General features: G+C 45.7%; 1 protein-coding gene across 1 annotated transcript in view; it reads right to left on the reverse strand.

Annotated features, from left to right (window-relative positions):
- AGK (acylglycerol kinase) overlaps positions 1 to 22,099 on the reverse strand; it is a 79,096-nt gene that overhangs the window by 14,387 nt on the left and 42,610 nt on the right. The window contains exons 8-13 of the mRNA XM_089527883.1: positions 20,056 to 20,150; positions 18,642 to 18,711; positions 15,971 to 16,050; positions 13,092 to 13,149; positions 656 to 803; positions 240 to 337 (exon numbers count right to left, since the gene is read on the reverse strand). Of these exons, the coding sequence (XP_089384009.1) occupies positions 240 to 337; positions 656 to 803; positions 13,092 to 13,149; positions 15,971 to 16,050; positions 18,642 to 18,711; positions 20,056 to 20,150 (549 nt within the window). The remainder of the gene's footprint in view (positions 1 to 239; positions 338 to 655; positions 804 to 13,091; positions 13,150 to 15,970; positions 16,051 to 18,641; positions 18,712 to 20,055; positions 20,151 to 22,099) is intronic.

Here is a 22,099-nt window from a genome sequence, read left to right on the forward strand (position 1 = left end):
TGTGTAATTCACCATGTCCTACTTAGAAGATATATGGTAAACAGACTCTCAATTGGTGAATTTTTAAAGGAAAAACACACACACATACCCCCCACATCAGTAATAGTTTGTTATCATTTTCAATTTCAACCCAATATATAAGACCTAACATACTTAAAGCAAGTACAATTATTCTACTCACAGTGCAGTGATATTATGAAATAGGAAGGATTTGAACGTTTTAATGTCTCTAGTCTTACTTTTAAGTCAAGATGTCTGTTCTGAGTAGTAACAGAGAATTCAATGGCTGACAGCTGCATTACTTCCCAGACCTCTGGGGTCATCTCCTTGGGGGTTTCTAAGATCAGACAGTGAAGATATCATTAAGATGAATGTGACACAAGGCAGTGTTGTGTAAGACTACCAAAGGCCTAGATGGGTTTTCCCCCTAATTACTTCACAAGGCTTCTATCAATTCACATTACATGCTTGTAGATGAAAACTATAGCAGCAGAGATGGAGAAAGTACATTCACAAAGCAAAAGAGAAGTATATGCACTCTATTGAATCAGCTGATGTATCTCTAAAGGCCATGCTACCTGGATACAATGAGAAGGATGTGTGCTTCTAACATATATCATTTTTGAAAGGGTAACTTTGTCGCATGTCAGCTTACCTGTGGGGGCAGGTGCCCAATAATGTGCAAGCCTCTTGTAAAGCCTGACATATAAAGGAGGTCTAGAAGTCTTCTGCTCTGGTTCTTCAGGGGGCCTTGGTGTTGGACCCAAATAGGCAAGAGAGGCGAGATGCTTCTGAGGCCACTCCTTGGAAATGGACCAGAAAGAAAGCAAAATATCCTGTCTGAAAGGGTTTTGTCACAGCAAATACAGACCTGAAAATCCTGGTTGCCACTACACAGTTGCAAAGCAGAAGGGACAACTGGCAGGAGGGAGGTCATAAACAAGAGGATGGACTACTTAATTGTTCTGTTGGCAGATGCTTCTCCCTTCCTTCTATAATGAAGGAGACATGTATTGTTTCCAGATGAAAGAAAAATGTCCAGCAGATAGAAGGCAGAAAGCATTGAGTGAAGGGAAAAACAAGGGCCCTCTCCCTTCTACCTGAAAAGGTACACTTTTCTTACTTCTTCCTTGAAAAGGGTGGTGGTTTCTGACAACAACTGGGATCCTAATTTATTGTATGTATAAATCAGCTCTTAGAACAACAGTGGGCAAACACAGCAGGGTTCAATCTTTCCTTAGTAAAAGCCCAGTGACAGACTGCACTAGTTGATTTTTGGGCAGAAGTCACCAGTGAATATCATGGTTGAAATTTTCTAGGGGTTTGATGGCCTTTTCACACATGTAAGGCAGTTTTCTATTTCACTGTTCCTGAAGAAATTTAGGTGTAGCAACTGCCCTAATTTCAACTTTTTTTTTGGGGGGGGGGTGTAATTTTCCATCTCCCCCAAATCTGAAGAGCATATGGGAATTTCAAGAGAAATCAGGGAGCACAAGAGAAGGGTTGGGGCTTCATGTGGTCTGCAGTTTTCCTACTCCTGCCAACCATTATTACCATGAAGAAAATTTGTCATTATCACAAGGCAGAGCATGAACACATACTGTACATGCTCATGTATAAGTCTAGAAATTCTAGTCAAAAAATAGACCCCAAAAACCTGGGTTGACTTATCCATGGGTCAATGTAAGTACTATACTTTAACTCTTATCAAAAAAAGGAACCGTCCCCTGGTAAAAAGCAAGAGTGTAATATGTCTTCGAAGCACTGACCCCTTTCCCTATCCATCCAGCCTTTAGTGTAGGCACAAACAGTTATGCATAGTTTTCCTTTGCTTCATCATTTAGATTCTTGGTTACATGCCCCTAAGGGTTACCCTCAACTTATCCACACGTCATATCAAAAATGAACGTTGACTTACTTTGTGATATATTTGTTTTCAGTGATGGAGATGGAGACATCCTATATGATGGGTTATGCTCCTTTGATCCACTCCGAGAGGCAGGAAGTAGAACCTTTTAACTGGCCTGCCACTAGGGGGACAAGCCCTCTGCAACTCCAGTCCTTGTTACAGCTAAGCTATGAATAAAAACTGGTACAGTCGGTCCGCCTTTTACACGGATTTGCCATGCGCGGATTTGAGCATCCGCGGATGGCAAACCCATAAGTTGTCCCCAATAGCGGCGCGCATGCACCCGCACCGCCATTGGGGACAAAAGTCCCTCTCCTCCACTCCCCTCCCCCCTACCTTCCCTCCCCGCCTCCCTCCCTCTTCCCTCCCCAGCCGCCGCCACCTCTTCACTGCCGCTGCCACCGCAGGAAAGACCAAGAGGCCTCCAGGCCACCACCTGACCCTTCTGCGGCGACAGAGCAGATAAGCAGGGAGGGAGGGAGGGAAACAGGAGGGGAGGGGAGGGACTTTTGTCCCCAGTGGCGGCACACATTGGGGACAATGGGACTTGAGCATACGCTGATTTTGGTATATGCGGGGGGGGGGGGGGGTCCAGAACAGATCCCCTGCGTATACCAAGGACCAACTGTATAACACTAAATAACAACAACAATATGAACATGGGAGAACAGGGCAGAAAAGTGTGAATAAAAGAGATAGTCAGAAAAAAATGAGACAATTAGTTCCAACAAGGAGCCTAGGCTTGTTAGGCTAATGTTCAGTTCGAGGTGGGGAGGATGTTTCTATCTCCATCGCTGAAAACAAACATCACACGGTAAGTCAATGTTCAATTTTCATTTTTCCAGTGATGGAGAGGAGACATTCTATTTGATGGGGTATACCAAAGCTTTCCCCACCTAGATGGGAGAACTGAGGAACATCAATGATTTATGATGGAATGAAGTGTGCATCTACTGAATGAAGCCTCCAAAGACTGGTAGGTATCCAAATGGTAATGGCATACAAAAGTAGAGGCGATGACCATGTAGTTGTTCTACAGATGTCAGAAAGGGGAGCATAGGTAGAGAGGGCAGCTAAGGTAGCATTACTACATGTGGAATGAGAAAAAATGGTGCTAGATAAGGCATCACCAGAAGTTTGGTAGCATGTAGAGATATAGGGCCTGATCCATCTGGAGAGAGTAGTGGAAGAGACCTTCTTGCCCTTAGAAGCTGGGTGAAAAGATACAAACAGCCTGTCACTTAGTCTAAATTGATTGGTGCGGCTGATGTAAATGTGAAGGGCTCTCTGTATGCTTAAGGTGTGCCAGAGTTTTTCTAAGGCCTTCTTAGGATTTGGACAAAAAGATGGAAGAATGACCTCTTGAGATCTCTGGAACATAGAATTGACCTTGGGGATAAACGTTGAGTCCTGTCCTGGACTACAGCCAGCACAAGTCCAAACAAACGCTGATAAGGATTGTTTAACAAAAATAGGAGCTAAAAGGCAGGCTACAGACCTTTCCGTTAGACCACAAGAAGCACACCAGTAACAAAGCCAAGATCAGGATTCCAGAGTCCACAGAAGTCAGTTCGGTCCAAGGTCAGGGCAGCCAGAAGGTAACAAGAGTCCAGTCCATTCCAAAGTCAAGGGTTCAAGGCAAACCAGGGTTCCAGGGAGCAAGGAGCCAGTGCTGACAGTAATCGCACAAAAGGATACTGCAATAAACTCTGGCACCAAGTAGGCCTCTCCCAGGGGGTTAAGTAGGAGACCCTCTTCTGGATGCCAGCTGAGGCTTGTTTGCCAATTGTCTCTCAGCAATTCTCCTGGACCAACGCATGCAAGCACTCTCAGCCCGCGTTGCTTAAAGGAAGGCACCTCCAAGCTTGGCTCTTCCTCAGAGTCACCACGAGGCTGCTGAGCCTCAGGAGGAATCCCTCCAGCACTAAGACCTGGCTGAGCCTTCTCCTCTGGAGCTGGGAGGTCGCAGCTGGGATCTGGCAGAGCAGGATTAGCACCTGGTGTAGCCTCAATTTCCACTTGCACCAGAGGAGCTACATCCTCCATCTCATCCTCTGAGTCCGACTCTTGGCTGGCCATGACATCATTCCCCCTCCCATTACGCTCTCCCTCCGACTGCAGAGGACGGGGCCTGACCGAAAAGCGGCGATGGAAATCCCGAACCAAACGCGGAGCATGCACGTCTGAAGCGTCCTCCCAGGAGCGCTTCTTCAGCCCATAGCCAACCCAGTCGACCAGGTACTGGAGGCGCCCCTAACAGCAACGAGAGTCCAAGATCTGGGCCACCTTGAACTCCTGCTCCCCATCTACCAAGACCGGATCGGGCAGGGGTGTCAGGCCAGCGTCAGGCCGAACATCGGAGGTCGGGAGCAGCAGGGAGTGATGGAAGACAGGATGAATCCACCAGGGCTAGGGAAGCTGGAGCTGAAACGCCACGGGATTCACCTGGGACACGATCTTGTAGGGCCCCACAAACTGAGCATCCAGCTTCCGACAGGACCGCTGTAGTGGCAGGTGACGCGTGGACAGCCAAACCAAGTCCCCCACCTGCAAAGGAGGACCCTCCTGACGGTGCCGATCTGCTCCCCTCTTATAGGCCTCCTTGGCCACCTTGAGCTGCTCTTTCAGCAGGGACTGTGCCGTCTGGAGCTCCTGGAGCCACTGATCTGCTGCAGGAACCTCTGAGACTGGGACCACCGCTGGAAACCCTCATGGATGAAAGCCCCCTGTGGCGAAAAATGGCGTCTGCTGGGTCGAGGCATGGACCGAGTTGTTGTAGGCAAACTCGGCCAGCGGGAGCAAGTTGACCCAGTTGTCCTGGCGGTAGCTGGCATAGCAGCGGAGGTACTGCTCCAGGATCTCGTTGGTCCTCTCCATCTGACCATCCGACTCTGGGTGATGCGCCGAGGACAGGTGGGGCGCGACATCCAGGAGCCAGAGCAAGCTGGTCCAGAAGCGGGCGGTGAACTGGCTGCTGCGATCTGAAATTACACCCTTGGGCAGGCCATGGAGCCGGAAGACATGCTGCATGAACATCCAAGCCGTCTCCTTCGCCATGGGGAGGCCAGCGCAGGGCACGAAGTGAGCCATCTTCGAAAACAGGTCCACCACCTCCCAAATGGTGGTGCAGCCAGCAGAAAGAGGCAGGTCCGTGATAAAGTCCATGGACACGACCTTCCAGGGCCCTGACGGCGTCGGCAGCACCATCAGCAACCCCACAGGCCGACCCAGATGGTCCTTTGCCTGATGACACATTGGGCACGTGTCCACATACTTGGCCATCTCCTCCCGAACTCGAGGCCACCAAAATTTCCGAGTGAGGAGGTGCAGAGTCTTACAGAAGCTGAAGTGCCCCACCGGCTTGGAGTCGTGACACAGCCACAAGACCACCTCCCGACACGGACCTGCTGGCACATACAGGCGGCCCCCATGGTAGAGCAGGCCATCACACAGGGTGAAATGCGAGGCATGCCCTTCCTCCGAATGCTGCACCACAAACAGATCCTGGCCCTGGAGTTCTCAGATCTGGTCCATCAGTGCGGCCTCCCTTGGAGCAGCAGCGAAACTCTCCAGGCGTAGGATGGTGGACCGCAACTCCCTCTCTGGGTTCATGGCGTACTCTGGCTACCGAGAGAGCGCGTCCGCCTGCCGGTTCCGGGACTGGGGAACATACTGGAGCTGGAAGTGGAAATGGGCAAAAAAGGACGACCAGCGCTGTTGCCGCTGAGACAGCTTCCTGGCTGCCTGGAGGTGCTCTGCCCCCTCCAACAGATGCTGCCAGGTCTCAAAGGCCGCCTTGATTGCCAACAGCTCCTTCTCCCAGATGGTGTAGTTCAGCTCTGGAGGAGAGACCTGCCGGGAGTAGAAGGCGCAAGGCAGCAGATCTCCCCGGGGACCCGTGGGCTGAAGCAGCACAGCCCCGATGGCCATGTCCGAGGTGTCCGCCTCCACAACAAAGGGTGTGCGCGGATCCGGGTGCTGCAGGATCGGGGCCGACGTGAACCGCGCCTTCAGGGCCTCAAAAGAAGTCTGCACCGCTGTTGACCACTTGAAACGGCCCTTCCCCTGCAACAGTTGGGAGATGGGGCTCAAGAGGGCCGCGTAGTTGCCGATAACCTTCCAACAGAAGTTCGCAAACCCCAAGAACCGTTGAACATCCTTTCTGTTGCAAGGGGGCTGCTAGGACAACACCGACTCGACCTTTGATTGGTCCATGGCCACGCCCTGCGCTGAGACCCGGTATCCCAAAAGTCCACCTCCTGAAGGTCAAAGGCGCACTTCTCCAGCTTGGCGTACAGGTGGTGTACCCTCAGGCACTGGAGAATGGCCCGCACATGGGTGTCATGGGCCGCCTGGCTTGGCGAATAAATCAAAAAATCGTCCATGTAAATGATGACAAAACTGTCCAAACAGTCCCTGAACACATCATTTACAAAGTGCTGGAAGACGGCGGGGGCGTTACAGAGTCCAAAGGGCGTGACCGTGTACTCATAATGCCCGTACCGAGTCTGAAAGGCCATCTTCCCTGCCCGAATCCTCACCAAGTTGTAGGCCCCACGAAGATCCAGCTTGGTGAAGACCTTGGCATGGCGAAGCCACTCCAAGAATTCCGGAATCAGCGGCAAGGGGTTCCAGACGGTGATCTTATTCAGGGCCCGATAGTTGTTGCAGAGGCGCAACTCCCCACACTTCTTGCGGACAAATAGAACTGGGGCACCCGCAGGGGACTTGGAGGGACAGATGAAACCCTACTGCAGGTTCTTCTCCAAAAAATCCCTCAGAGCTGCCAGCTCAGGCCCTGAGAGAGAGTAGAGACGCCCCGCTGGGATAGGGGTCCCTGGCACCAGATCGAAGGCACAGTCATAGGGCCGGTGTGGGGGAAGACGGTCCGCCTCCTTCTTGTCGAAGACGTCCACGAAGTCCCAGTACTTCTCCGGCAGCAACACCTTGCCCTCCTGGGCCTCCACCACCACCACTGCTGGAATCCACTTTGGCCAGCAGTGCTCCTGGCAGTACTCTGACCCAAAGAGGATTTCCCGCCAGGACCAGGAAATGTTCAGATCATGCCTCAAGAGCTACGACATGCCCAACACCAGTGGAAAATGAGGGACCGCCGTCAACAAGAACCGAAGCTCCTCGACATGGCCCTGGATCTCGAGGTGGAGCACCAGTCTGATGGGTCACGGGGGCGGACCGGAAAAGCCGCCCGTCAATCGTCTCCACCGGCCTGGGCTTGAGCAGCGCCTCCATCGGGATGCCGTGACAACGGCAAAAGCCAAGTCCATGAAACAACTGGAGGCCCCCGAATCCAACATGGCCCCCACCGGCAAAACTTCCATAGACAGGAACCGCAGGTTGGCAGCCACCAGCAGGGGGTCCTTACAGGAAACCGAAGTGGAGGAGGCGGGTTCCAAAGATGCCCCCAGATGGTGAACTCAGCGGCCCTTGGCGGGGCAAACTGTGGCAAAATGTCCCAAGAGTCCACAGTAAAAACAAAGGCCCTCTCTCCACTGCCATTCCTTCTCGGTTCCGTTGAGCCAAGGCCGTGCTCCTCCCAGCTGGCTACTGGCCCGGGAGAAGCGGCCTCCAAAAGAGCATCAGGGGTCACTGGTGCAGGCAACAGGGAAGGTGGAGAGTCATCCTGTTGTGCCTGTCGGCAAGCCGCAAGATGGTAGTCCATGCGGATGGCCTGGGTTATCAGTGCCGACAAGGTTTCAGAAGGCTTGGAGCGGGCCAGTTCGTCCAAGATTTCAGGAGCCAAGCCATGACGAAATATCGCCTGCAAAGCACTGTCATCCCAGGTCACATCCCGGGCTAGGAGGCAAAGAGCCACCGAGTAGTCAGCCACCAAGCCCTGGCCCCGCTGCAGTTTCAAAAGTTGGTGTTCTGCAGTCTCTGCCTTGACTGGGTCTCCCCAAGTAGCTTGGAGCTCTTTCAAGAAGTCCTGCAAGCTGCTTAAAATAGGGCTATCTTGGTTGAGGTAAGGGGTTGACCATTTGCTCGCAGGCCCAGACAGCAAGCTGATAATAAAAGCTACCTTATGTGTATCTGTGGGGAAGTCAGCCTCTCTGACTCTGAAATGTAGCTTACAGCTTGCCAAACAACTGTCCAATAAAGTCCGGTCTCCTGCAAACTGCAAGACAAGTCCATGCAAAGGATAACTGAATCTTGTGTGAAGACACATAATTCTTCCTTCACCAAGAGTGCTCCCAACTTGGAGATTCTCCTAGTCGAAGTGATGGCTGTCAAAAATAAGGTTTTCCGTCAAATATTTGAGGTCTACTCTTTTGAGTGGCTCAAATGGATCTCCGATGAGGGCCAAAGGACCTTGTGGAGATCCCAGTTTGGATATTGGTGAATGGTGGGAGGTTTAATGAGGGACGCTAAGGGTGAGGGGAGATACTTTCAGCCTTCCTTGGAGGAAGGGAGGATACTAATGCTGATATCTGTCTCTTAAGGGTGTTGGGTCAGAGCCCCTTATCCAGGCCGTCTTGAAGGATGAGGCGGAGAGTTGAAACTGAGATGGAACTGTGATTGACCCTGTTTGAATTGAATCACTTGACAAATGAATGGTGGGTGTATTCATAAATCCTTGTGGTAGATAGCTCTCTGGATTTTAGAATGGTTTCCACAACTTTAGGGTGAATTCCATCTTTTAAGAAACAGGAGTGTTCAGCTTCCACATGTGGAGGTTGAGCCACTCAGGTTCTAGATGGTAAAACTGACCCTGCATCAGGATGTCACGAGAGACTTTGTGCTCTTCTTGGCCAGTGGGAGGGCCACTAGTATCAGGGTGGATTTTTCTTTTTGTTTGTTTGTTTATGCATTTTGGAATCAATGCCATTTGAGGAAATGTGTATAGTAGGCCCCTGGGCCAAGAGGAGTGAGGCACAAACCAGGAAAAGAACCTTGGGACTTGATTTCGCTGGAGAGGTGAAGAGGTCCACTTGTGCATGTCCGAATCTTTTTGTTATATGCTGAAAGATGTCTAGATGTAACTGCCATTCTCCCTGGTCTCAGGAGCAACCATGTTTTGTTCATTAGTGACCTTGATCTGGTACCTCCCTGTCGGTTGATGTGGGACATCACTGTTATGTTGTCAGTCCTGATGAGAACTGTTTTGTTTTTGATCAGCTCTGGAAAGGCTAGGAGTATTAATGTATAGAGTGGTATGAAAATGTTCAAATGTAACATAATGGAAATGGTTATTCGCTTTGCAGAAGCCTGGAATTGGCTGCAGCTGGGACTCAAACCAGCAGCTGATGTCCAAGGTTGCAGTGTGTGCCAGAAGCATGTAGCAATGTGTAAATATACTGTGTCATCTTTGCAAGGGGGAAGATATTCCAAGATTCACCGTAACTTGTACAGGAAGAGGCTGGACAAGGTGGCCGCATGGCAAATGTGTATATAAGCCCAGATGTCGGTTTGTACAGTTTGTGGGGTTTGTAGTTGGTGGATGGTGTTGGAAATTGTTCTCGCGTGTGTCTTTGCAACAAATAAACAAAGTGCCTCTTCTGAGATAAGCCAAGCTTTGGTTTGCCTTTCTTCAAGCAGCTGTTTTCCTGGCATGCTCCAGCAGCTTAACAGTTGTTTGTCTTCACACAGGCTTCCAAGTTTACTCTGCGCGCTCATGTTTGCATCAACAAGGAGGGCTAGGCAGATGGCCCTCAGCTCTAACTAACTGATGATGTATATGGCCTCTTCATGGTTCCACCTTCCTGGGGCATAGTGGGGCCTGCAGGTGGCTCCCCATCCCCTTAAGTTGGCATCCATCGTCAGTTGGATCACTTGTGTTGACTATACTGCTCAACCCCTCTGCAGGGCTGAGGAGGTCCACCACTGAAAGAACCTCTTTACTGTTTGTGGAAGTGGAACCAGGCAATGATGAGAGAGAGCTGTCTTTGAAAGGGTAACAGTAGCCACTAAAGTTCCCTCGGGTGGAACCAAGTACATGGGACAGTCTATGGTTGTAATCAAACGGGCTTCATCCTCCTCCTGGGAGATCTTCTCTTCCAGAGTCTGCTTGAGATTGTTAAAAAACACCTTCGTCCTCATTGGAGGAGTGGGAAGAAATTGATATCTTTCGCCTCTTTGACCTAACCTGGTGGCCAGTAGGTGTCGCCTTTCTTTTAGTCTGAGGCTTTGCCTCGGGAAAAATGGCTGCTGCCAGTCCCCCCCCCCCCCTTTCCCCCAGAGTTTGTGTACAGGAGGTTTGGGGATGAACTTGCCCAGCTCACACTCGGGGATAACCAGGCTGATGCATGAAAGAAGGCAGGGGGAGAGGAAGACTCTCTGTGCCTGTGTTCCCCGGCCTTGTTTGAAGCTCTATCTCCGTGGGCCCCTTGGTCTGTCACCTGTAGGTTCAGGAAGGCTGAGGGAACACTTTCTGCGAGGGTCTCTGCCCGCCTACCCTTCCCTGCCATGTTGAATTGCAGGGGCATGAGGGAGGAAAGGAAGGCCTCAAAATTGGGGTTAAAAATCTGCCCCAAATTACTCACCCCCGTGTGGGGACAGCACTCCTCTGTCGTTTGCTCCCAATCTCAGGAGCATCGGCTGTGGGTGTGATCGGTGATGGCTGGAGATGAGGGATCTCCCTCCTCTATGTGTGCAGCCATGGCGCACAGCTCCCCAGAGGCCTGGGGATCGGCCTGGCTGGAAACCTGTGTGGTTGCGATCCTGAGGGATTTTGACAACATCTCTGGCCTGTCAAGAGTCCTGGGAGGAAATAGTCTGCTCCCTCTGTGCCCAAAGAGCAGGAATAGGATGAGGGGTAAATACTGTAGATTGAAATTCATATCAAGAGAGGTAAGTGAAACCTACTCGGAGCGAGGCAGGAACTAGACTGGGGTTGCAGAGGAGTTACTTCCTCTAGTGGTAGCCCAGTTAAAAGGTCCTTGAGCCCTGGTGGTGCAGTGGTTAAATGCCTGTGCTGCAGCCACTCACTCAAAACCATAAGGTTGTGAGTTCAATACCAGCAAAAGGGCTCAAGCTCGACTCAGGCTTGCATCCTTCTGAGGTTGCTAAAATGAGTACCCAGATTGTTGGGGACAATTAGCTTACACTTTGTAAACCGCTTAGGGAGTGCTTAAGTGAACTGATAAGCGGTATAGAAATGTACTTGCTATTGCTACTTCCTGCCTCTCACAGCAGATCAAAGGAACATAACCGATCATACAGAATGTCTCCTCTCCATCACTGGAAAATCCATAATTTTGGTCTCAAAACTTGACTTATACATGAAGTTGATTTATATTCAAGTATATATGACTGTTTCTAAACACAGCAGAAACCAACCCCACCAACAAATGCAGATCATACTCAGCAAAAGTTACAGAGAAGGTCAGCTGACTCGCCAAAGCCACAAGCAGGAAGAGAGATCTTTGGAGGAAGGTCAAGGAATAAAAACTAATAATTTAATAGCCAGCCACATATAACTACCCATGGAACTCAATGCCACAGAACACTACTGAGAAAGACAGGTTGTTTACCAGTAGTGTCATGCAGTATATGGTTCTGAATAATAAACGAACACTGTAATACATAATAAGCAAGTTACTACCCTGTTTCACAACATATTAGTACTCCACACTTGTTAGGGAAATGGAGTGGAAGGAAAATGCTTTTTCCTATGCAGGCAAGTGGTTCTAAATTAGCCAATCTAAATCCGAGTTGGCACTTGGCAATTACAAAGTGTTCAGGGACCATGTGCTCTTTCATCCAGGTTACCCATGGACCATACTAGTGCCTGCCTCGCCAGGAATTCAAACTTTGTAATACGTCTGTTACGTGAAGCAGAGTGCTATATGCTTAGCATCTGCTATGAATCAGGAGAACAGCATGCACAGAGGAAAAAATGCAGCTCCTTTAATGTATGTCAAATCCTTCAGTACTTGGGAACTTTCAAACTAGAGCAATTAACCTTTCTGCTCATTTTATTACAGAAGGTAGGCTGACTGCAAGAAGCAGATTATCAACAGTCCTGTAGGCTCTATTTATAGGCACCACTTACGTCAACAGAATAAATCTCAGGGTGAATCATTAGCATAACAAAAACCATGAGAGAGGCCTGCACTAGAGGAAGGCAGCAGAGTAGCCTCTAATGGGTCTCAGCTGCATCACTGCCGCTCCTTAACCATCCACAACATTGTTAGTATTCTTCCAGCTAGCAATTTCTACCACTGCAATATTATTTCAGCTACATTCCAGGATTCTGCTTAATAGAAGTTCTGGGTTTCTGCCAGAAGTAAATATATACATCCAAGTCTCACATCCACCCTGCAGAGAAGACCAGCTGTGAATATGTTTAAAAAGAAACTACTCTGAAGTCTATTCTGCAACATCAAGAATAATCTTTCAGCCAGAGGGCGAAATTTAATATAAGAGAGGTTTTCAGAAGCCACTCTGCAGTGGTGTGTGGCTTTTGAAAACAATGAATAATACAAAAGCTGGTAAGAAAAGAAATTTTAAAAAATTAAAGTATTAATGTAAACCGTTTGAAAAACAGAATTCAAAGACAAAGCTGTATTAGTTTGGAAAATCAGTATGCCAAAGGATCTTGCAGCACCTTTGACACTCACTTAAACAAAGAAGCTGGTACCATGAGCTTGTGCCTTGAAATGAACCAGCAGCCAATGAAACTTTCAACATGAGTTATATGTTCCCTACAACCAGCTCAGGCCAGCAGTCTAGCTGCAGAATTTTGGACCCAGTGCAGTTTTCAAAGTTTCCAAAAGCAGACCCAAGTGGAGTGAGTTACAGTACTCAAAACAGGATATAATCAAGGAATATGTTATGGACACATCTGACACTTCCAGGAATGAGTGTAGCTGTTTTTAGCATGCTATCATTCTGTTTTAGCCAGCTATAATTCAGAACAGGCCTTTTTTTTTTTTTACAGTAGAGTAAAAACTGTACAAAAGCTAGAAAACCATGAAATAATGTAATGGGAGAAAGGCAGTAGCCTTCCAGAGAATGCCAGGAGTTTCAGATTCAGTCCCAGGGCCTGAGGTTCTGCAACCCTGCTAAACTGACTTAAATATGCTACACAGAATCCAAACAGCAACACTTGTTGCATTCAGTACAAACGTATAGTGCTGTCGTTGTCTGAGTTTGTATCAGTCTGTGGATATCACAGACTTAGATATCTGAAAATTGGCAGTAACCCCTCAGGAGATCTCTTTACCTTCAACGTGTTAAAGAAATGGGCTGCTTGGATTTTCAGAGGTCCAAGATACCAGTACCTGAAAAAGAAAGCAATAGAAACACAAAATACACTTGGAGCATGGAAAGGTAACTCAATGCAATTTCTAACAAAGCTATTTCTTACACCCTAACCTGTAGACATTAGATAATAATTATTATTATTATTATTATTATTATTTGTATCCCGCCTCTCCCTGTATTGGATCGAGGTGGGTAACAACAAACATAAGAATAAAAATAAACATAACAAGCCACAAGTAAAAAACATAGCAAAACATATAAAATCCAAATCCCTATCTCCCTCCCACCTTAAAATACCATTAAAAAACGACAGTTCCCAACTGGAGAGTGAACATTCCGAGGAGGTCAACTTGGGAATGCCTGCAGGAAGAGATCCGTTTTTATTGCCTTCTTAAAGGCCTCCAAAGATGTTATAAGGTGGATCTCCTCCGGCAAGTCATTCCAGATTTTTGGAGCAGCAACAGAAAACGTCCTCTGAGAAGTTGTTACCAATCTGGTTTTCTTAGACTGCAAGAGATTCTTCCCAGAGGACCTGAGAGTGCGGGAAGGATTGGATGGGAGAAGGCCTTCCCTCAGGTAAGCTGGACCCAAGCCATGCAGGGCTTTATAGGTAATGACCAACACCTTATACTGTGCCCGGAAGCCAATAGGCAGCCAGTGTAGGGATTTTAAAATAGGTGTAATAGGATCAAATTTTGAACTCCCTGTAACCAATCTGGCTGCCATATTTTGGACCAGTTGCAGCTTCTGAATGTGGCATGAGGGTTGCCCCATGTAGAGTGCATTACAGAAATCGAGACGAGAGGTTACCAGTGAATGTACAACCATTTCTAGGTTTTCCTGTTCCAGGAAGGGTCGTAGCTGGCGTATCAGCTGAAGCTGATAACAGGCACTCCTGGCTGTCGCATCCACCTGAGATGACAGCTGAAGCGACAAGTCCAGGAGTACCCCCAAGCTACGAACACAGTCCTTTAGGGGAAGTGTGACCCCATCCAGAACTGGAGAACAGATCACCATTCCTGGATTAGGATTGCCTATAGTGAGTACTTCCGTTTTATTTGGATTCAGTTTAAGTCTATTTTCCCTCATCCAATCCATTACTGACCTCAGACAGTCATTCAGAGGGGAGATGCCATCCTTGATCACTGAAGCAGTCCGAGACATGGAGAAGCAAATTTGGGTGTCATCAGCGTACTGATAACACCCCGCCCCATGTCTCTGGATGATCTCACCCAGCAGCTTCATGTAAATGTTGAATAGCATTGGAGACAGTATTGCACCTTGAGGGACACCCGATTCCCAGGAACACACAACACAATATGACTAGCTCTACATCTGTGCTACCAAAGATATATATTTCTGCTGTGTTTCTCATTAAATTCGTGGCTGTCGAATTCACTAGGAGTTAACAGCAGTCTAGCATCACAGCTTTTAATCTATTCCCAAATGCACTACTTCCTTGCCAACTGTCCATTTTATATCACCTTTACAGAGTCAGGCCTTCTATCTTTATTTTTTGCTACTTCCGAGGAACAGAAGCGTGTGCCCCAAGCTGAATGCTTATTGTTGCAGAAGCAAATTCTATTGTCTACTTCGAGTTGCAATCTACCTGTGTGATAGTCAGGAGTTCAATTTAGTTAAACTTTTTCTAAAAGGTAGAACTTCTATTTCTTGCTAGCCCTCTCTGGTCCCTTCTCCTTATCATCCCCCTCCTTGCTCCGTCTTTCAAACTCCCCAACTACAACTCTCGGTGATAACTTGTGAACTACAGAACAATGCCAAAAATGGTTTTGGTGACGGTAAGAAACCCAATCCTCTCCAAAACAATCCTCATGGATTGGGAGCATCTGGGAATAACTCACTAGGAGGTCTCATTCTTCAGGATGCACCAACTTCAGGACTACCCAACAGCATCAGAGATAAATGTAAAATGGACTACACAATTTAATAATCAGAAAAGGTTATTGGGAATTGCCTATAAGGTATGTGGAGGATTATGTACAAGCTATTCCTTGCAGCATCCATAACATATAACATTAATTCAATAGGACTTTCCATTGCTTAGATGAATTCTACATCAGTGTTTCCAAACCAATTCTACATAATTGGTTTGGAAATAGACAAACATAACATGACAGAGAGATCCTTTGTAATTATAGCAGGTACACAAAAATGGCCACTGTTACAATTACAGAGGAGCTCTCTATCATGTTGAGAGTCCCTGTTTTCAAACCAAATATGCCTGACAATGATGTGGAGTTCGCATACTGCAGCCAACATCCCACTCACTGTGTAGTATAAACTTAGATCAGGATGGTACACTGGAATTACTGCACTGCACTGTTGTGCAGCCAATCATACAACAGGCAGCATGGCTATGCGTTCCCTATTCTATGTATTCCCTCTTAAGGACTCCATGTAAGGAGCCTTCCGGAAAGCACAGCTGCTTGCACAATGGTTTACACCAGACTAAAAGGATTTTGAATAGTATACCAACCTTGTTCAATCTCTGAGAACGTATTTACATGAGCCAAGATTTCATCCAAGAAATCTTACATTTACATGAGCCAAGATTTCAGCCTCTATGCCCTAGGCCACTGCTACTTAAACAGGTGGTCCCTAAACTGTTGCTTGAGCCATTGACTGCTGATGCCTGACGAGTTGCCAGGAAAGAAAAAGTAATTTGACCTAATAGACAAAGAAATGCTGTGCCCCATATCAGATATCGGGAAAAACAATGCTCTAGATCATCTCAAAAGCATACTGGAGGGAAGAACACAGTCAGAAATAAAAATCAAAAGCATAGAGAATGCAAAGCAAATACAGCTGTTCCTTTACTTGCTGACTTTTGCTCCGGCATCTCTGTAAGATCCCCATCGTAAACCAGTTACTGCAAACACAGGCTGGTCTTTGTTCCCCTGTAAAACAAAACACAACAAAATGAATTAAATATTATACAAAAACAGCCAAACCTTTACATTACATTAATCTGTGGTGATCTCAATAGCAATGGATCAAATATACATTTATTTTCTCCTTTTACAGGCAACTTATAACCTTTTAAAACAAAGTAAAATTTAAAAACATTTAACACAAAGGTTGTAAAACACAAAAACAGTTTAAAAATATTTAGAACATAATAAAATACAGACACAACACACTATTAAAAACTCCAGCTGCTGCAATAAGGTAAAAACCAAAGGTCTCCCTATATAAAAAGGCATTTTTCTGCTGGCAGAAAGATATCAAATATTCAGCAGCAGGCTGAATAACAATGTGCTGCCAACTCCATTAGGTAGAAATTACAAATTAATACTTCTGTGGAGAAGGACCCATGCAGGGATTATGAATGGGTGGCCCTTCACAAGTCGATGGACTGCAAGGCCCATTACCATCACCACTGTGGGCTGCGGCTCAGTGGTACAGCATGAATTCTGTACACACAAGGTCCCGGGATCAATCCCTGACATTACCAGAATCATAGAGCTGGAATAGCCCTCAAGGACCATCCAGCCCAACCCCCTGCCATGCAGGAACTCACAATGAAAGCATTCCCAACTGATGGCCATCCAGCCTCTGTTTAAAAACCTCCAAAGAAGGAGAACACCATCACAAGCACTGTTGGTGGAGACACAAGAGAGGGCCTTTTCCATGGCTGCCTCTAGACTATGGAACTCCCTGCCCAGGGAATGCAGAATGGCCCCTTCCTTGATGGCCTTCCGCCGACAGGTGAAGACCTTCCTCTTCAGACAGGCTTTCAAAACAGAAAGCTTTTAAAGAATGGCCTGGGGTACTATACTGTTTTAATGTATTTTAAACATTTTTATCTTTTTAAAGTATTTGATATTTTAATATGTCATTTGTTTTAATAACTGTAGTAATTTATTTCTAGTTTAATGTATTATTTTTGTATGTTTTAATTGTACTACTACTACTACTACTACTAATAATAATAATCTAAATATAATATAATATAATAAAATATAATATAATATATATAATAAAAGTCCAGAAGACTCTATTAAACCCTTTCTGCACAACCAAAAACCTTGAAAGCCTTTTTAAATAAAAAGATCTCTCCCTGCCAGTAAAAAGTGAGCAGAACAACAGACCCTCCTGTGGGAGGGAATACCATAGTCTGGGAGCAGCCACTTAGAAGGCTCCCTCATGTAGCACCAAGTACAGCTGAAGGATACTGGGAAAGAAAGGAAGACATCTTCCAATCCACCTAGAAATTAGCCATCCTCATGTAAGAAGATAGAAATGTTCAGATAGTTTGAATCCAATCTGTATTCAGCTTTATAAGACATCATCAGCACTTTGATTCCCCACCCCACCCCCCAAGAAATGGATTGGCAGCCAGTGGAGTTGTTTCCACAAGATAGCTGCATATTCCTAGGACAAGGCAGGGTATGGAAAGACTCTTGTCTGAAACCCTGGACAGCGACTGCTAGTCAGTGTCAACAATACGAGACTAGATGCACCAGCGGTTTGACCCACTATAAGGTAGGTTTCTCCAATGTACTACACTTCCCTTCCTTAGATTTGCTGTATCTTTTTAACCAGATGTTACATTATTATTTGAATACCAGAAGATCAAAGCAATGAATGACATTCTGCATCCTTGACTGCTACATTGCTGCTGGAATAAAAGGGAATTTTGAAGGAGTAGAGGCTCTTCTTCTCAGGATGGCTACTTTTACTGTAAAAGCAGCTGAGCCAAGAACTCTTCAGATACCCAAACACAACTCCTTAAAATGAGATGTGTTTGAGGCAGCAGTCTGAGAAAGGGGGAGAAGCAGGGCTATGTACAGCTGTAAAACATGTGCTCCTGGACAGAGCAATGTGTGAACAGGAGAAAAGGCACATAGTAAAGACAGAGAACTGACAAATGATCTTTTGTGTGAATGTAACCTCTATTTTATCTTGCACCTGTATTCCCTGATGACACATGATACTATTTCACTCGTAATAGCTGCAGTTTAAAACTCTATTTTTTCTCCATTCCTCTACCCTGCAATAGGCATCCTCCTCCCTCAAGAATTATTTTATAGTATTAAAAATCTCTATAGTATGAATGGGCAACTTTAGTAATTTGGGGGCTAATTTTCTGCCCCTCAGACTCTCAAGGACCCATAGCGACTGCCAAAAAATGGGAGAAATAAAATTAGAACTAGTAAAAAGTTATCTACTGATGTTGAAAAATGGGTCTTTTAAAAATGTTAACAGTGCAAAAAGAGCCCTGTGTCCAATTTAAAAAATGAACTGTCTTTACTGGAGGCTTTCAGAAGAGGCAATTCACTCTTTCTTGCCAGAAGAAAAGGGTGGTCCTGGAGAGAAGGGTCCCATAAAAACAGTCTTCCATGCAGCCTGAGGGTTGTATGTTAATCTGCCTCTCATGTGAACTGAACTGATCTGAACTGAATGCCATTAAACAATAATAAAACAGACATGTAGCAACACAAATGCCCTTTCCAGACAGAAGGAGTGGCTACTGACATGCTGGTACCTTGATCTGTAACACATCAAGTGGAATAGTCTCTCCTCTCAGTATGGACAAGGTAGCATCAGTGATACATCTGAAGAAAAAGTGAAAGCACCATATAAGTCAGCAGAAGAGCACATTGTTTGCATGCAGAGAGTCCCCAGGTTCAGTCTCAAGTATCTCAAGTAAAAACCAACCATGAACAGCACAACAGTCAGTCAGAGTTAACAGCATTAGACTAAACGAGCATAAAGCAGTTTTCCCCAACATGGCAGCCTTCCAATGTACTGTAATACAACTCTTCTTATTCTCCTCAGGCCAAGGGAGTGATGAAATTGTAGCCCAATGCATCTGGAGGGTGCTACAATGGGGAAGGATAGTATTAGTATTACATTCCATCCAAGAAGCTCAAGATGCCCTTCACCCCATTTTCATTCTCTTAACAACTCTATCCAATAGGTTAGATGGGGGGGTGGGTGACTAAGCATTATACCAGCAGTGGACAACTGTTGGAGGTCAGTGGGCCAAGCTGGGAGGGTTGCACACCCTGAACTCCCTTAGTCTGAGGAGAATAATAATAATAATAATAATAATAATAATAATAATTTATATTATTTATAATAATAGGAAGTGATCTGTTGGAAAACGTTCTCCTGGGCTTCATTGTTTTAAACAAAAGCAAGCCACAATGCTGTTTTGAATGTATATAAAGGCCAGGCCAGCATTTAATGAGAACTAGTGTAGTAAGAGCAGAAGCAAGGATGAGGAATCTCTTTCAGCCCAAGAGCTAATTTTTTGTCAGATGTACCCAGGTGCTACATTCAACTAATAGTTGGAGCCAAAAGTAAAAAGGTGAGACCAAAAAATACCAATAAATCTTTACTTAAAGTTCTTACTGCCAGTACCTAAGCCTCAAGAGAGGCATTGCCCATGTGGGAAAAAGCTGTACTAAAGCTGGGAAGCCAGTGTTAGGGAGAATAAGGAGTGGCTTTCGGAGATACCTTAGAAACTGAGAAACTACCAGGACCATAATATCTGGCCTAGCCCTTCAGGTTCCTCAACTCTGAATTGCGGTGTAAGTCTCTGATTAGAGCACTCAGGCTCAAACCCCCACTTCCACAAAGCTTATAGGGTGACCCAAAGCAGTAGCTCTCTCATAGCCCAACTTATCTTACAGAGCTATTTGCTATGAAGATGAAAGGACTGTGAAGAAAGGATTGTGAAGGCCAAAATATTCAATATAATTCTAGATCTTTAAAAACAATAGCATATATTGCATCTCAGAGCAAAGCACCTGAACATAGGTTTGGGTTTGTTTGTTTTTTCTTTTTTAAAAAATCACATTAACAGCTAGCCTTCCCACCAATCCTATATTAGTTTTCTCATACGCATCAACCTATTCCTTTTAATATGTTCAGATGTGAAAATGCAAACTTACTGGACTTGGTTTACACATCCAGGATAAAGAGTGTGACTTAAGGTGCTAGTCTTTCCAAGGGGAATGTATCCAATAGGAATCCTACTGAAAGCTGCCTAGGAACAAATGCAAAAGAAAATTACATCAGTAACAGCTGAATTCAGGCTTGTTTTTTCTCTCTTCCCCCCTTTTTTTCTTTTTGATGGAGCACAGCTGTGACATGCACACTTTGGCATGAAGCAGGCAGCGCTTCCTGAAAGAGAAGCATAATAAATAATGATGCAGAAAATCAGGCTCTTCGGACAACTCTTCTAAGTGCCAACTGGCTACAAAGCAGCCTTCTGTAGTCATTAGGCACATTGTTACACACACAGAGGCTGGCACCTCTTCTCCAAGCAATATATGGATCCTGTCAGCAACCTGCCATCTACTAAATGAATGGAGATGGCATCCAAAGCATGGTGGCATTCAAGCTTCATCTTATCTCTAAGTAAAAAAATTCTCACTTGGACAGAAATTAATAATGAAGACACACCTGTTGCCAATGAGAAGACTATTCAAAAGCATCAAGGCAATATGGGATGAACACTCTTATTTTTCAAAAGAATACAAATTTTTAGAATCATAGAGTTGGAAGAGATTACAAGAGCCATCCAGTCCAACCCCCTGCCATGCAGGAATAACACAATCAAAGCATTCCCATCAGAAACCCATCCAGCCTCTGCTTAAAAACCTCCAAAGAACTCCTTCTTTGACCCTTCCATTCTCTGAGGCATCACAATCCACTGTCTAACACCTCTTACTGTCAGTAAGTTTTTTCCTAAAGTTGAGGTGAAATCTCTTTTCCTGTAGCTTGAATCTATTGCTCTGTGTGCTAGTCTCTGGAGCAGCCGAAAAAAGCTTGCTCCGTTCTCAATACAACACCCTTTCAAATATTTATACAGGGCTATCACCTCTTAACTGTTTCTTCTCTTTGAATTCAGTCGGTCAATCACTTACAAATCCACCTGACAGTCACACTAGCTTTTTTGCAAGGATATCATGGGAGATCTTCTCAAAGACATTACTAAAATCAAGATACATTACATCCATAGGGTTCCTTTCGTCTACCAAGCTTATAATTCTATCAAAATATATATATTTGATTCCATTTTAAAAAGATTATCTGGCATGACTTGTTTTTGAGAAACCCAAGCAACTTTTAGTAATCAGGGCATTCCTTTCTAAGTGCTTACAGAGTATCTGTTTAAAAATCTGCTCTAGAATCTTTCCTGGTATAAAGCTACTCCACCTCTCTTCCTGTTTGGTCTGCTTTTATTACATAGTTAATATTCTTCCATTACTACATTCCAATCACGAGACTCATCCCACCAGGTTTCAGTGATGCCTGTTATATCTGATTTCCTTTGCTGTGCTAAGAGTTCAAGTTCATCCTGTTTATTTTTGATGCTCTGTGCATTAGTATAGAGATGTCTAAGACCATGGGCCATTCCCCCATCTGCCTTTTAAAGGTTTTTTTCCTCCCACTGCTTTGTTCTTGTGCTATTTGTCTTGTTCTCTATATAACATTTGGGCTATTAACTCCAGCATGTGATCAATTCCTTTCCTGAAGAATACTGTCTCCTGCCCCAACATAACTCGATTTAAAGCCCTCCTGATTAGATATTTCAGACTCTTAGCAAAAACATTTTTGCCCACTGCTGTGAGGTGAAACCCAACCCTTGCTAGAATTCCACCTCCATGAAACCTCACACCATTGTCTAGGAAGCCAAATCATTCCTGGAGGCACCATCTGTGGAGCCAGTTGTTCACTTCCACTATTTCTCTCTCCTTTTTTGGGCCGTGCCCTTCCATTGGAAGGACAGACAAAATAACTACCTGTGCATCCAGACGCTTCGGCTTCCTATGCAGAGATTCATAATCCCTCGTGATATTCTAAAGGCTAATCCTTGCAGTATCATTGGTTCCCATTTCAACCAAAAGAAAGGGATAACAGTAAGTGGGCTGGAGGAGTCTTGTCATCCTCCCTATTACGTTTTGGATTTTTGCCCCAGGAAGACAGCAC

Source organism: Sceloporus occidentalis, unplaced genomic scaffold (genome assembly GCF_023333645.1).
Source record: "Sceloporus occidentalis isolate IW3139 unplaced genomic scaffold, rSceOcc1.0.p SCAF_5, whole genome shotgun sequence".
NCBI classification, from domain to species: domain Eukaryota; kingdom Metazoa; phylum Chordata; class Lepidosauria; order Squamata; family Phrynosomatidae; genus Sceloporus; species Sceloporus occidentalis.